A 13,664-nucleotide genomic window follows, 5' to 3' on the forward strand; every position below is an offset into this window, starting at 1 on the left:
AGTATTGTCAAATCATGCTCTTTCCATTGTTGTTTTGTATTGTGTGTAGGGCTGTCCTCTAAAAGTCCAATAGTTGAATCATCAGTCAAGCGACCCGAGTCGATGGGGATTCCTCAAGTTGAGCAGTCGTTTTTTCCCTATCTAAATTCCAGTCTTAATTTCATTTGTTAATTTATCCTTGTTTAGATCTATTTAGGCCTATTAGTTTTGGGCTATAAGCTTAATTAAAAAATATATATATGTGTGTGTCCTGCCTGTCTCATTATTCAGACAAATCCATTATCCAATAGCCCGACGTCAGCAATTCAAATCTTGCATGATCATATACAGTCTCTTATTTTTTTTTATTTTTTTGTAATAGTCAAATATTCGTATTGGACAGTCAAATTCGATTCGACTGGCAGAATCCTGAGTCGAGGACAGCCCTAATTATGTGAATGCATGACTTTATGTGCTTGTCTTTGTATGTGAGCTCACTAAGACAAATGCCAATCAACTTGTTGACGTGGCAAATAAATAATAAATCTTGAGAGCGCTCTGGGGGGAAAGGGCATGCTACACCAATATTCAGTCAAGTCCTGGAGACTCCGGTGCCAACCTATTCAGGAGAGCTCATTGGCAACTGTATGTTTTACAGTACAGCTCGGCCAACTGTATGTTTTACAGTGTAGCTCGGCCAACTGTATGTTTTACAGTGTAGCTCGGTCAACTGTATGTTTTACAGTGTAGATCGGTCAACTGTATGTTTTACAGTGTAGCTCGGTTAACTGTATGTTTTACAGTGTAGCTCGGTTAACTGTATGTTTTACAGTACAGATTGGTCAACTAACTGTATGTTTTACAGTACAGATTGGTCAACTAACTGTGTTTTACAGTGTAGCTCGGTTAACTGTGTTTTACAGTGTAGCTCGGTTAACTGTATGTTTTACAGTGTAGCTTGGTTAACTGTATGTTTTACAGTACATATTGGTCAACTGTATGTTTTACAGTACAGATTGGTCAACTGTATGTTTTACAGTGTAGCTCGGTTAACTGTATGTTTTACAGTGTAGCTCGGTTAACTGTATGTTTTACAGTGTAGCTCGGTTAACTGTATGTTTTACAGTGTAGCTCGGTTAACTGTATGTTTTACAGTGTAGCTCGGTTAACTGTATGTTTTACAGTACAGATTGGTCAACTGTATGTTTTACAGTGTAGCTCGGTTAACTGTATGTTTTACAGTGTAGCTCGGTCAACTGTATGTTTTACAGTGTAGCTCGGTCAACTGTATGTTTCACAGTGTAGCTCGGTCAACTGTATGTTTCACAGTGTAGCTCGGTCAACTGTATGTTTTACAGTGTAGCTCGGTCAACTGTATGTTTTACAGTACAGATTGGTCAACTGTATGTTTTACAGTACAGATTGGTCAACTGTATGTTTTACAGTGTAGCTTGGTCTAGGCAAATGATGTTGCATGCAGTGAATTGATCCCTAGCAGCTCAGTGAGTTATGAAAGCCACAGCTCTGATGTTTGTCAATGTCATTTTGTGCTGTGGCTGCAGCTCTCTCCCCGCAGAGGACTTCTCATCTCACAAAGACAAACCTGGCTAAGTCAAGAATTATACAGGACATTTTGACCCTGTGCTGCCAACGTGTATGACAGATTGAACAGACTCCATTTGATCCAAAGTAGGGAAGTGAAGAGTTTTTCCTATAGGCTCAGCAAAAGGGACAGGCCCTATGCTAGTGCAGAGAGTGAGAGCCAAGTCACTGCCAAGGTGCTCCCGTGCCATGCCAAAGGTTTATTCTAGAAAATAAACGCTCTTAATTTTTTTTTAAGGGCTCTCGGAGAAAAGGGAAAAAAAGTCAAGGAAACTAATTCAATTAAATCAAAGTAATTACATAAAACCTCTTGAAGAGATCGCATGAGGGAATCTCAAGCATTGCGATTCAAAGGAGGCTACAAAGGCAAATTGTTCTTTGGGCTTAAGTGGCAATTTCTGGCAAATATAACCCCAGGGTCAGAGACAATTAACTCAAAGACAGACCGGCATTTGGAGAGGGAGCAGGAAGTTCCTGTGCAATCTCAAACTCTTTTTACAGGAACATCTGTTTCCTATTTTCTTCCATCCTTTAATTTCCTCATTAATATTCATATCACATCAATGTCTTACCCAGCATGTGGACAAGACAGATGCAGTGGGAGAGGGGATCAGGTGCTATGCGGGGACAGGGACAATGAAGATAGGGTACAGGGACGGGGGGGATGGAACGCGTGGACATCACATCGCTTAATATGGGGTGTGGGCCTCTGGTAGGGATTGGGGGGTGACCACCACACCATGCAGCAGTTAATCATGCGTGTAAGACAGACTTGTGCTAGACAGGCTGCCACAAAGACACAGCAGGCCACATAATGGGTAGCCGTGTCCCTGGAGGCAGGCATGATACCAGATGTGAGATCACTCAGCTGGCTCTTCAAAGGCAGCATTTGTTCCTTTTAGTACATCTTTGTCAAAGGATATTGTGTGTTGTGTAATACATTGTTATTACATTTACAGAGTCCCTGGTGAAAAGGCGGAGAGAGCTTTTCTCCCACTTCCTTGAGAACAAGACTTCCCTTGACCAAGCATTGATGAGTAACTATTGATGGTGACTTCCCCGCAGGACTTTTCATCGCCAAATGCCTGACTATTAAATCAAGCACCTTGCAACTCATGCCATGTGGATCAGATCCTGGGTCTGCTGAGTTTCTGTTTACGCTGGAAAAATATTCAGTATTTGAGTAAATGATGAAAAATTATGAAAGGATAAAAAAATGAAGAAACATGTAATGGGAGTGGGAGTGTCTGTGGGGGAAACCGTCTTCAACTGGAAACTGTACAGTACATGTACAAGTGCATGCCTCGGCCTGTTCATTTGACACTTTTAAAGTGAAGGTTCCCTTTGATGTCTGAAATGTTTTGGCCTACTCTAGGTCTACTCTAGGTCTTTAAAATGATAAATACTTACCTCATACTTCTGATGTTTTTAAGCCTGCCCTTATTTGGTTTGGCTAGATGCACAGTGTGTTTTACATAGGCTTTGCTTGCCTAGCGAATAAGATTAAAGGATTGATTTGTATAGAGGGTGGGGGAGAGACATGACATTAATTGTGATTACTGTGTCATTTGTTGACATGTCAATAGATTGCATAATTGTAAGGGAAATACAGCATCCTATTACAACATTATTTGTAGCTTTTATTGTAGTGTCATTTGTTGCAGCTATGACACTTGAGTTAACTTCCAGGATGAATATGAATCTCTACTATTTAAAGACTGATTTTACTCTAATGAATTTCAAGTATTATAAGCAACAGGATCACTGCGAATAATTCCCAACAAGGCTAGGTCAAAACCTAGCATATGGCCAAAAAGCATTGACAAGCCTGTTGGTTGTAGCAGGCAGCGACATTGTTAAAGTGGAGGGCTGTCGGGGGCAAAAGTAGGAAGGATATAATGGAAAATCAATATGGTAAGAAAGCCTTATTATTAGTAATTATTTAATTATGTAGTTGCATTTAATAAAAATGTTTATTATAATACATTCATGTGTGTGTGTGTGTGTGTGTGTGTGTGTGTGTGTGTGTGTGTGTGTGTGTGTGTGTGTGTATGTGTGCGTGCGCGTATTTATTGTTAAATTGTAAAAGATGTGTATTTGTCGCATTAAAAGGACCCCACCCCTCTGTATAGGACGAATCAGCGTGACGTCACTTGACACCCAGAAATGCGGAAACCCGCGGCAGTTAATAGTATGAGTTGTGCCAAACAAACGTTAATATCTCAAAAACTATACATGACATCGCTTATATTTTGACAATCGGAGTGAGAGCAGAAGTAGCTCAAGAGTTTGATGTCTAATATATGTATGTCATATTAAAGTGGTGTGAAATGTCGCAGTTTTTAAAATGTAAACAGAGTTAACGGGCTAGAGTCAGTTAATCAAGCCTCGCGCCACTTGGGCTCCATAGGGTTCCATTGCCGTTGCCACCCAGTGACGTTTGTTTACAAAAATGCTGCTCGGCTGATCCCTCGTATAGCCTCATGGTGCCTTTTCAACTTCTATTACATCTCTCCCATATATCTCTCCGATATATATACGGCCTGGATTACATGTATCTTTCACATAGGGTTGTGTTTTGATTTTTATGTTTTATTTTGTCCAATATTGAAATGTTCTAGAATTGTATGTTGTGTTAACATAAATATGATTTCTATCTACCACTTAGCCTACTTAGGCTGATTTGGTTGCTTTTTCTTGTGAACATTTATTAAGCCTCAATGCATGCTGGGAGAGATGCACATGTGTGTCTGTGTGTAGCGTTTCGTAGGGGAGCCAGCGCACTGAATAAGGCCTGGTTTTGAAAAGCGCTAACCGCAAAATTAACGCCATTTGGGAAGATCGCTTTAGCCTGGTATTTAAGGCCGAAACGCCCATTCTGGCCTATTCTGGCACTGCGCCACGCCTCTTGCGCGTAAAGCGCATTTCGGGCCGTAAAAACATGACGCTATCTTCCCGAGTCACGGGTAGGCAGTTGCAAAGTGTTTGCGTTTAGCGCCTAAGGTCAGGGGGAAGATAGAGCCCCACCAATCCAACACTTGTGAATAATTCTACGCTTAAGAAGGCGTGGTTAAATGGTTAGCGCCGCGCATTCTGGGTTTAGCACCAAGGAAAAATTTGGGAATGCGCGTGACCACGCCCACTAATAGCCAAGCCATAAACGCAAATTTAAGGCCAGGGGGAAGATAGAGCCCGTAGGCTTTGTTAGGAAAAGCAACAAAAATGTCTGTAACTAAATAACTAACGCCTACTGTCAAAGCAGTGGAAGAGATGAGAGAAGCTGCTAAAAAAAATGGTTCTCCTTTAGCAGAGGATGCATATCCAATAACACCTACCCATAATGTAATGAAACTATGTCATCAAGTCAATAACACATGTCAATAATTAAATAAAATACTGTAATGTCATATCATGTCTGCCAATAATGTCATAACGTGTTCATGTATTGACTGGTTATTGATTTTGTGACCATTTTTGTCTGAATAATGAAAATATTGTGAAATAAAGTAAAACTGACACTAAAATTGATATTCAATTGCAATGTTTTTCATAAATGCAAAATAAATGCAAAATTAGAATTCCATTCCATTCCATTACTGTTTTACGTCACTGTAGATTGTTTATCACATATTGTTATCACATTATGAGATACAGTATGTGCATAAGTAATTATTTCAAAATAAACACTGTCTAAAAGTATTGCAAGGTACTGCTAGTACAGAAGAAGGTGCCAATTTGAAGCCGTAACTGTGTAAAATCAAGCTTTATTTTCTCTTCAGTCTGACTATAACGTTAGCTGGCAGAAGCGTCTTGCTTTGATTTGTCTGTTGGCTTCACTGGATTGTGATGACAGAAGGCAGGTCCTAATGTAACAACAGAAAACGTTATAGCTATTGGTTGTAAGTTTTATTTTATTATTATTATATATTTATATTTTGTATTTCCTGTCTCGTCCAGGGTGTCTCGCAGTGTTTCCGAATGGTCACATTAATATGAAATGGTAACTGGAACTTCTTTCATGTAAATGTTTATAGCCTGATATTAGCGTTAAGATTGGCTGCTTCTCCTTTACAGTGATGGATTAGCTTTATTAACTGAATTAGAAGTCTCCAGTTGTTTTCTGCCATTTGGACTTGAATGAGAGAGTGAATGAACCCAAGATATAATGGAAACACTGTGGCTTGTATGTGTCACATGCATGTCACAATAACTGTCATGTTAAAGTGATGGGAATGAGCTCAAACTCAAATCACGCTGGAATTGTTCTTTAATGATGGTGTTTGTATATGCTATGACAGAGTAAGCCATCAAAAGCATTGCCCTGTTGGAGGATTGTGGGGAGGCAGATAGTGACAGAGGGGGGGGCGGGGGGGGGGGGGGCCATCAAAAGCAGTGCCCTTTTGGAGGATTGTGGGGAGGCAGATAGTGACAGGGGGGGGGGGGGAACAAAAGTTTGAGAAAGAGAAAGAACAGTTCAGACAGGCAGATCAAAAACTCAGCTATAGGTGAGCGCTCAAACAGCTCAAACAGAGAGGATATATGCACAGGAAGTCAAGCGCATGAGGATTTTCCCTCTGCTCTGCACATGGCAATTAGAGAAAGCTCCTAAAAATCACTGGAGCCTTTCACAATCTAGAGCAGGATCTATTAAAGAAATGACAACCATGAGGGACAAAAATCACCCTCTTTCTTCTGCCTCCCTGGCTTTGTCACGGCATCACGACACATAAGCGTAAAAAACAAGTTGAAAAAGTGGGTGTCGTTTCGGCAAACTACTTTTCTAGCTTCAAATGCAATATCACTACTTAGTAGCTCCTATTCATCCTGTCTCATTCTCCCCTTACATCCGCTGTTCCAGTCAATACTAAGTGATCATAATGCATTTAGGTCATATTGTTAAAGAGGAAATTGTGCAGGCTCAAAGCACATTTTGTTGTGGTAATCTAAAGCAAAAGGATGACGGGGGGAAAACACTGTTTTTACTCAAAGCTCCACAAAGCTTCCTCTTGTGTCAGCAACTTGGCAAATTTGGAATTGAATTCTTGTCACGATACGATGGCAATGTGACATTTGAAAATGCAAATTTAAGTATAATGCACTCTAAGATAAATCAAACAGCAACAGCAAGGACGGCAGCACTCACTACTTTAAAATATGCCTTAAAATAACTGCACCCAACCTCTTCTTTCCACTGAATATATGCTCATGTTTTCTTTTTCCTGTCTCCACCTTCCCTCCTCCCACCTTCCCTCCCTCCACCTTTACTCCCCCCACCATTTAGAAACAGAGCCAGTGAGCCTTGTGCCCTCTAACACATCATGACCACAGTGGGCTGACTTAAGTTAAGATGACAAGCCAGACGGCTGCAGGCCACAAACTGAAAACCTCTGCTCGATGTGTCACAGCCTGCAGAGAGGGCAGAGCTGAGCTGCTATGTCCTTTCTGTCACCCTGTCTTAGTGGGCAAGCCTCTCACAACCATCATCATCATCATCATCATCATCACTGTCACCAGATTACCTTTGCTGTCACCCCATGTTGAGATATTCATATTTATCATAGTGGTTAAGTGGCTGAGAAGAATCAAGACTACACATTCTTGATTCATTGTAATGTCACAATAAAAAACATGCTCAAAATGACAGAAGAAATTTTGTAGTATTGATATTTTAGTATTAGGGAGGCTTTTTTTTACATAATGCTTAAAAATCTCCTTTCAGGTGATATTATCACTATTATTATTACATTAGAAAAACAATACAAGGTGACATATAAGGGTGAATTTCATCTATTTTGATGCTGTGGAAGGTCTGGACTAAAACAGGAAATGTAGTCTGTAATGTTAGTGATGGTGGAATGAAATATTTGCAATACCATTTCAATATCAAATGACTGAAACTGTTGAGTGAAACTACAGATTTAAGTGTAAAACCTACGAAGCTCCAGTCATTCCCTGCCATGTATGTAATGCCTCTGCAGCCATGTTTTGCAGTAAGTAACGAAATGAGTCGAGTGATGCCAACAACAACTCACATCTCCTATCTGTGACATTATTATTCTCAAAGGGCAGTGATGCCGCATCCATCCCACAGAAGCCTGCACCCAGCCTTGAGATGGTCAGGGCGTTCCTCTCATTCTCTCACCTGTCCTGTGACTGTTCCTCGTACATCCTCTCCTTCCCCTCTTTGAAGAGCCGGATGGCCCGTTTGGATTTCTTCATAAGGCTATCGATGTAGATTTTAAAGTATTCGTTCTCACTGAGCTGTGTGAGTCTCTGGTTCTCCTCATATTTGCCCAATATAAGCCGTAGGTGCTGGTAGGCGTCAGGTAAGATATCCAAGATGTATGGCGGGCTGTTTTTCAGCTGGAGGCGGGGGTTTTGGCAGAGGCGAACCTGTGGCAAAGGAAAGCATGAATAGATTTATTTTATTTTATTTTTCATAGCAACTGACTGCAGCCGATCTGACATTTGACATAACATCCAGCAGGTACCAACCGACATTATTAAATTCCTTTTATTGCAGCGATATACAAGGGGCTTCCAGGGACTAGCGATGCTCCCAATTGTACTTGGTCAATTCCCCATGTAGGTTGTCCCGGTCGTTGCTCCACCCCTGCTGCCGATCTGGGGAGAGTTGTAGACAAGCACATGCTTCCTCCGATACATGTGCAGTCGCCAGCCGCTTCTTTTCACCTGACAGCGAGGAATTTCACCGGCAGAACGTAACGGGTGGGACGATCACGCTATTCCCCCCAGTTCCCCTCCCCTCGAACAGGCGCCCCGACCGATCAGAGGAGGCACTAGTCCAGCAACCAGGACACATACAGTACACTTAATCCGACTTCCCACAAGCAGACACAGCCAATTATGCCTGTAAGGATGCCCGACCAAGCCGGAAACACGGGGGCTCGAACTTGCGACCCTGGTGTTGGTAGGCAGGGATTCTACCGCTGCATTTGATGAATACATATGATGCTGTTGGACACATCATCAGTGATGCAACCTGGAGTTTTTACAGATATGTCAAAAGCAACATGGCTAACATGAGAGGCTATCAAACACTGACAACAGATGCTTGAATTAGGTTGACTTCACAGACATCTGGAAATGCAAGGGACCAATGTGCACCCCATTAGCATGACTTTAGCAATCTAACGTTACAACTTTATCCATGAGTTTACCGTGTGGCAGAAAGGCCTAATGGCTTTACCAATCCAAACTTACAACTTTATCCATGAGTTTCCATGTTTTCTCCACGGTCCGCCGGTCAGCGGCAGCTTGTTTCGGTGGCCCCACTGCATCCTGAATGGCATCAATGATGCCTAAAATCCGACCCTTGCTTCGGTTTGGTCCTCGTCCACCTGGGTTTCGGCCACTGAGAGCAGTTGCCATTTCCTATACACTGAGATAAAGGATGGGAGCCTAGTTATAGTCAGCGTTGAGCATATTAGCTGTCAGTCAGTATCAGATAGTCATAGCTGTCAGTCAGTATCAAAAAAGCCTTACAATCAGTTACCCCATGTGGAAAATAAATTAACATATACATGAACATTTTGAGATATGTCTAAAGATGTACAGAAAAGGTCAAAAAATGTATTTGCACATATAGATTCCATCTATCTATCTATCTATATATCATCATCATCATCATCAGTATATACATGGGAGCTAGGGCTCTGTCTGGGCTCTGTCTGTCTGTTTCTCTGTCTGTCCCACTGATGACATCATCAGTGATGTCATAAATGGCATCAGTGAATGACTCACACACAAGGCTATAGTTCAGTGATTATGTCACTGATGACATCATCAGTGACTGATGTCATCAGTGATGTCATACATAGCCAATTTGTGACATCATCAGTGATGTCATAAATTCACTCACACACAAGCCAGTGATGGTGTCACTGATGAAAGGCTATAGTTCAGTGATGATGTCACTGATGACTGATCACTGAACTATAGCCTGACAGTGATGTCATACATAGGCATTGTGACATGCAAGGCCACACAGCAGCCGGCTGTGTGGCTGGCGTAGCCAGCGAAGCGCGTAGCGAACGAGTTGCCTAGTCTGTCTGTCTGTCCCACTGATGATGTCATCAGTGATGTCATAAATTGTGACATGATCAGTGATGTCAGAGGCATTGTGACATCACACACACGCGCGCACACACACACACACACACACGCGCACACACACACACACACACTAGGGCTGTTGAAACGAATTTTGATATTCGAATATTATTCGAATTTAATAATTATGAACGAAATTCGATTATTATTATTTTTTAAAAACGAATATTATTATTTTTTTTAATATTTTTTTTTTTTTTTTTTTTTTTTTTTTAGAACACTAGAACAGTGACAAGTTCTGACAACATACTTGAAGAAAAGAGTGTTAACTGAAGTTGACTGTTGAAGCTGCTATACTGATGTAAACCTACCTGTAGCTCTTAAAATGTATGTTCATTCATTGTTAACTGAAGTTGACTGTTGAAGCTGCTATACTGAATGTAAACCTGTAGCTCTTAAGTGCAATACGTGACTGATTTTTTTTTGTTCATGGCTCATTGTTGTTTTGGCAAAGTTTACTTATTTGTTTATTGATAAGGAGCTCAAACAAAGGCTGTGTCTTTTTGTATTATCAATTATTTTATTTTAGCATTTCAGACAGCACCAATGATGAATATTAACTAAGCTCTGGTTATCTGACCTATTTTCTAATGCAATGAATGTATATGTACATTGTACAAGGAACATGTTTTCTTAAATAAACATCATTGCTGGACTATTTGTGATAAGCCTAATATTATTTTGAATATTCATCCACCATTCACTTTTCCATCTACATTTGGTAAAATGCTTAGAAAAAGTTTTACTTGGTCAAACCCAAAGATTCAGCTATATTTAGAATCAGAACATAACATAAGAGAAGACAACAATTCACTCAGACCAAAAAAAAAATTTTTTTTTTTTTTTTAATTCAATTAAAAATTAATTAAAATATTCGAATATAATTCGAATATTAAAATGTATAAAGCACTGAAATTCGAATTTGATTATAGAGGGAGATTGACAGCCCTAACACACACACACACACACACACACACAACACACACACACCCAGTGATTATGTCATCATCAGTGATGTCATAAATTGTGACATCATCAGTGATGTCAGAGGCATTGTGACATCGTCAGTGATGTCATAAGAGGTTGTGATGTCATCAGTGATGTCATGAAAGCAGTTGTGACATCATCAGTGTCATGTCAATGTCATAAGAGTCCCACTGATGATTTCATCAGTGCCCTAGTAAGAGCAAAATCAAGTCCCAGGGGCAGACTGAAAGAAGTGGGAGTCTGGCTTCAGACCCCCGTCTTCAGCCATGGACAGCTGTATGTTGCCAGCTCCAGGACAGGTGATCCAGCATCCCTGATGTATGCCATCAAAGAGCAGCCAGGGCGAAGCCGCGCAGCAGACGAGCTGCGTATGTGAGCTGCAGGGCCAGCTCGGCGAGGTGCAGGGCGGGCGGGCAAGCCTAGGAATAGCGCACGAGATGCCTAGTTCATTCAAAATACTGTATATTTAGTGGTAGGTCAAAATATATTTTCACTACTTGCAGATATGCTGTCAATAACTCATATTAAGAATATTCCAAAATATATTGAATATAAAAATACACATACATACAAGTTATTAGTTATGAGCTACTTTCATTTCATTTATATGAGTGGAGTAGTTTTTGATATTGAAGGATGCTATCTACATGCTGAATGTTTATCTGTTGAACATTTTTGAACATAATTTAGTTTGGTAGTGTTTACTGTCAATAGTTTGGCTTCTAAGAGCAAAATCCTCAACGTACCCCAGGAATAGTTTCTGGTTTGTTACAGACAGAATGTAGAACCCAGAAATAGTTTCTGGTTTGTTACAGACAGAATGTAGAACCCAGAAATAGTTTCTGGTTTGTTACAGACAGAATGTAGAACCCAGAAATAGTTTCTGGTTTGTTACAGACAGAATGTAGGACCCAGGAATAGTTTCTGGTTTGTTACAGACAGAATGTGGGACCCAGAAATAGTTTCTGGTTTGTTACAGACAGAATGTAGGACCCAGGAATAGTTTCTGGTTTGTTACAGACAGAATGTAGGACCCAGAAATAGTTTCTGGTTTGTTACAGACAGAATGTAGGACCCAGAAATAGTTTCTGGTTTGTTACAGACAGAATGTAGGACCCAGGAATAGTTTCTGGTTTGTTACAGACAGAATGTAGGACTCAGGAATAGTTTCTGGTTTGTTACAGACAGAATGTAGGACCCAGGAATAGTTTCTGGTTTGTTACAGACAGAATGTAGGACTCAGGAACTGTTGCATGCGGTCATGAATGCTGCGTTAATATCGTTGTTCTTCCCTGTTCAATAGATGCCTGTGTGAGGCCTGTTTTGACGCTGAACAGGTCTGTAGGTGAAAAGGATTGTGATAACGTAGCTATTCTCAAAGTGGGGTCCAGGAGCTTCCAGGGGGTCCCCAGCCAAATGAAAAATAGATCACTGTTGGGTTAGCACGATGACAGAATGCATAAGGATGACTATTATGATCAGAATTGTAATTCTGAGTATAACAGTTAGTCTAGGCTACATCATAACTCAGTCCAAAAATCTTACCAATGGTGGTCCATGGTCCTTGACAACGTGAAAAAGTTTGGAACCCCCTGCTCTGCTGCCTGCTGTTTTCACTTATTCTCTTCCTTTAATAGTGCTGATGTCCATTTATAATCATGTAACTTCCAAAACGTGTATTAATTATTTATGACTCCATGAATTGCAAAATGCAAGTGTAAACTGTGCTGATTACAGTCAGTTTAGTTCAGTTACAGTCACTTTTGTCATTTGACTCAGTATTACAGATACTACTAACCAATAATGATCATGTTGTGGTAATATGGACTGATAGTTTGTAGTGTTACTCAACTGTCTGACCTTATTGTAACATTCTGGCTAGTCCCTTTAATAGGAATATTAGGCTATGCTATATATAGGCTAATATCTCTATAAAGGGACTTGTCCATGGTAAAAGTGAGTTTATAATCAGACACACACACACACACACACACACACACACACACACACACACACACATAAGTATACATACATGTATGTATGTATGTAACGCTACATATATATATATATATATATATATATATATATATATATATATATATATATATATATATATATATATATAGCATATATCTATATAGAGTATAGATATATAGAGTATAGTATATATGGTATATATATATCTATATATCTATATATAGATATATATATATATATATATATATATATATATATATATATATATATATATATATATAGATATATATATATAGATATATATATATAGATATATATATCTATATATATATATCGGTTTATCATCGTTCTATAATTCATAATAGGGTATAACGTTAGTTCCCCCCCCCCTATGGGATGCTTTGGTGGCGACTGACTGATTGAGCTCCAAGAGACTGATCGGTGTAAACACGAGCAAATGAAGCCTTGAACAACACTGTACAGTCAGAGCGGGTTTTTCAATAGGCTACTAACTGACATAACAATTAAAAACAAAAAGTCCAACTTACCAGACCTCCAGGGAATGTCTACTGGGATCCCTGCTGAACTTGCTCCACATCCAGTGAAAAAAGGAGGAAAAGGGGGAAGAAAAAAGGAGTGTCCAGAGGAAAGCAGTCGTAGGAAAAGTATCCACTTGATGTATTCCTGTTGATTCAGTCCAAATCATCCATGTTTTAGGGCCGTCTTATAAATGTGTTCCACAATAAGTGTCGGAGGAGTTGGATAAACGCGAAGCTGCGAGCTCTATTAGTCTAGTCTGTATGTTTTGTACAGCAGCAACACCAGTATCAAGCTAGCTAGTACAACACAAAACATATCCGGTTATGACTTTCGAAATAAAAAACATTCTTAACAAACTATCACGTAGTAATCATTTTAGCATATTTACAGCAACAATTTCACTCATTATACGGTCTAATAATTCAGAGTGTTTTGAATAAATGTTG

The 13,664-nt window shown here is 39.9% G+C and overlaps 1 protein-coding gene across 1 annotated transcript in view; it reads right to left on the reverse strand.

The window, feature by feature from the left end:
• The window catches only part of cblb (Cbl proto-oncogene B, E3 ubiquitin protein ligase), a gene marked incomplete at its 3' end in the record, with an annotated part of 107,095 nt that extends 93,730 nt beyond the window's left edge, over positions 1 to 13,365 (reverse strand). Inside the window, exons 1-3 of the mRNA XM_083646792.1 lie at positions 13,227 to 13,365; positions 8,806 to 8,983; positions 7,724 to 7,974 (exon numbers count right to left, since the gene is read on the reverse strand). Of these exons, the coding sequence (XP_083502918.1) occupies positions 7,724 to 7,974; positions 8,806 to 8,973 (419 nt within the window). The 5' untranslated portion in view covers positions 8,974 to 8,983; positions 13,227 to 13,365. The remainder of the gene's footprint in view (positions 1 to 7,723; positions 7,975 to 8,805; positions 8,984 to 13,226) is intronic.
• Between the last annotated feature and the right edge of the window lie 299 nt (positions 13,366 to 13,664).

Source organism: Poromitra crassiceps (assembly GCF_964638095.1).
Source record: "Poromitra crassiceps genome assembly, chromosome: 1".
NCBI lineage: Eukaryota > Metazoa > Chordata > Actinopteri > Beryciformes > Melamphaidae > Poromitra > Poromitra crassiceps.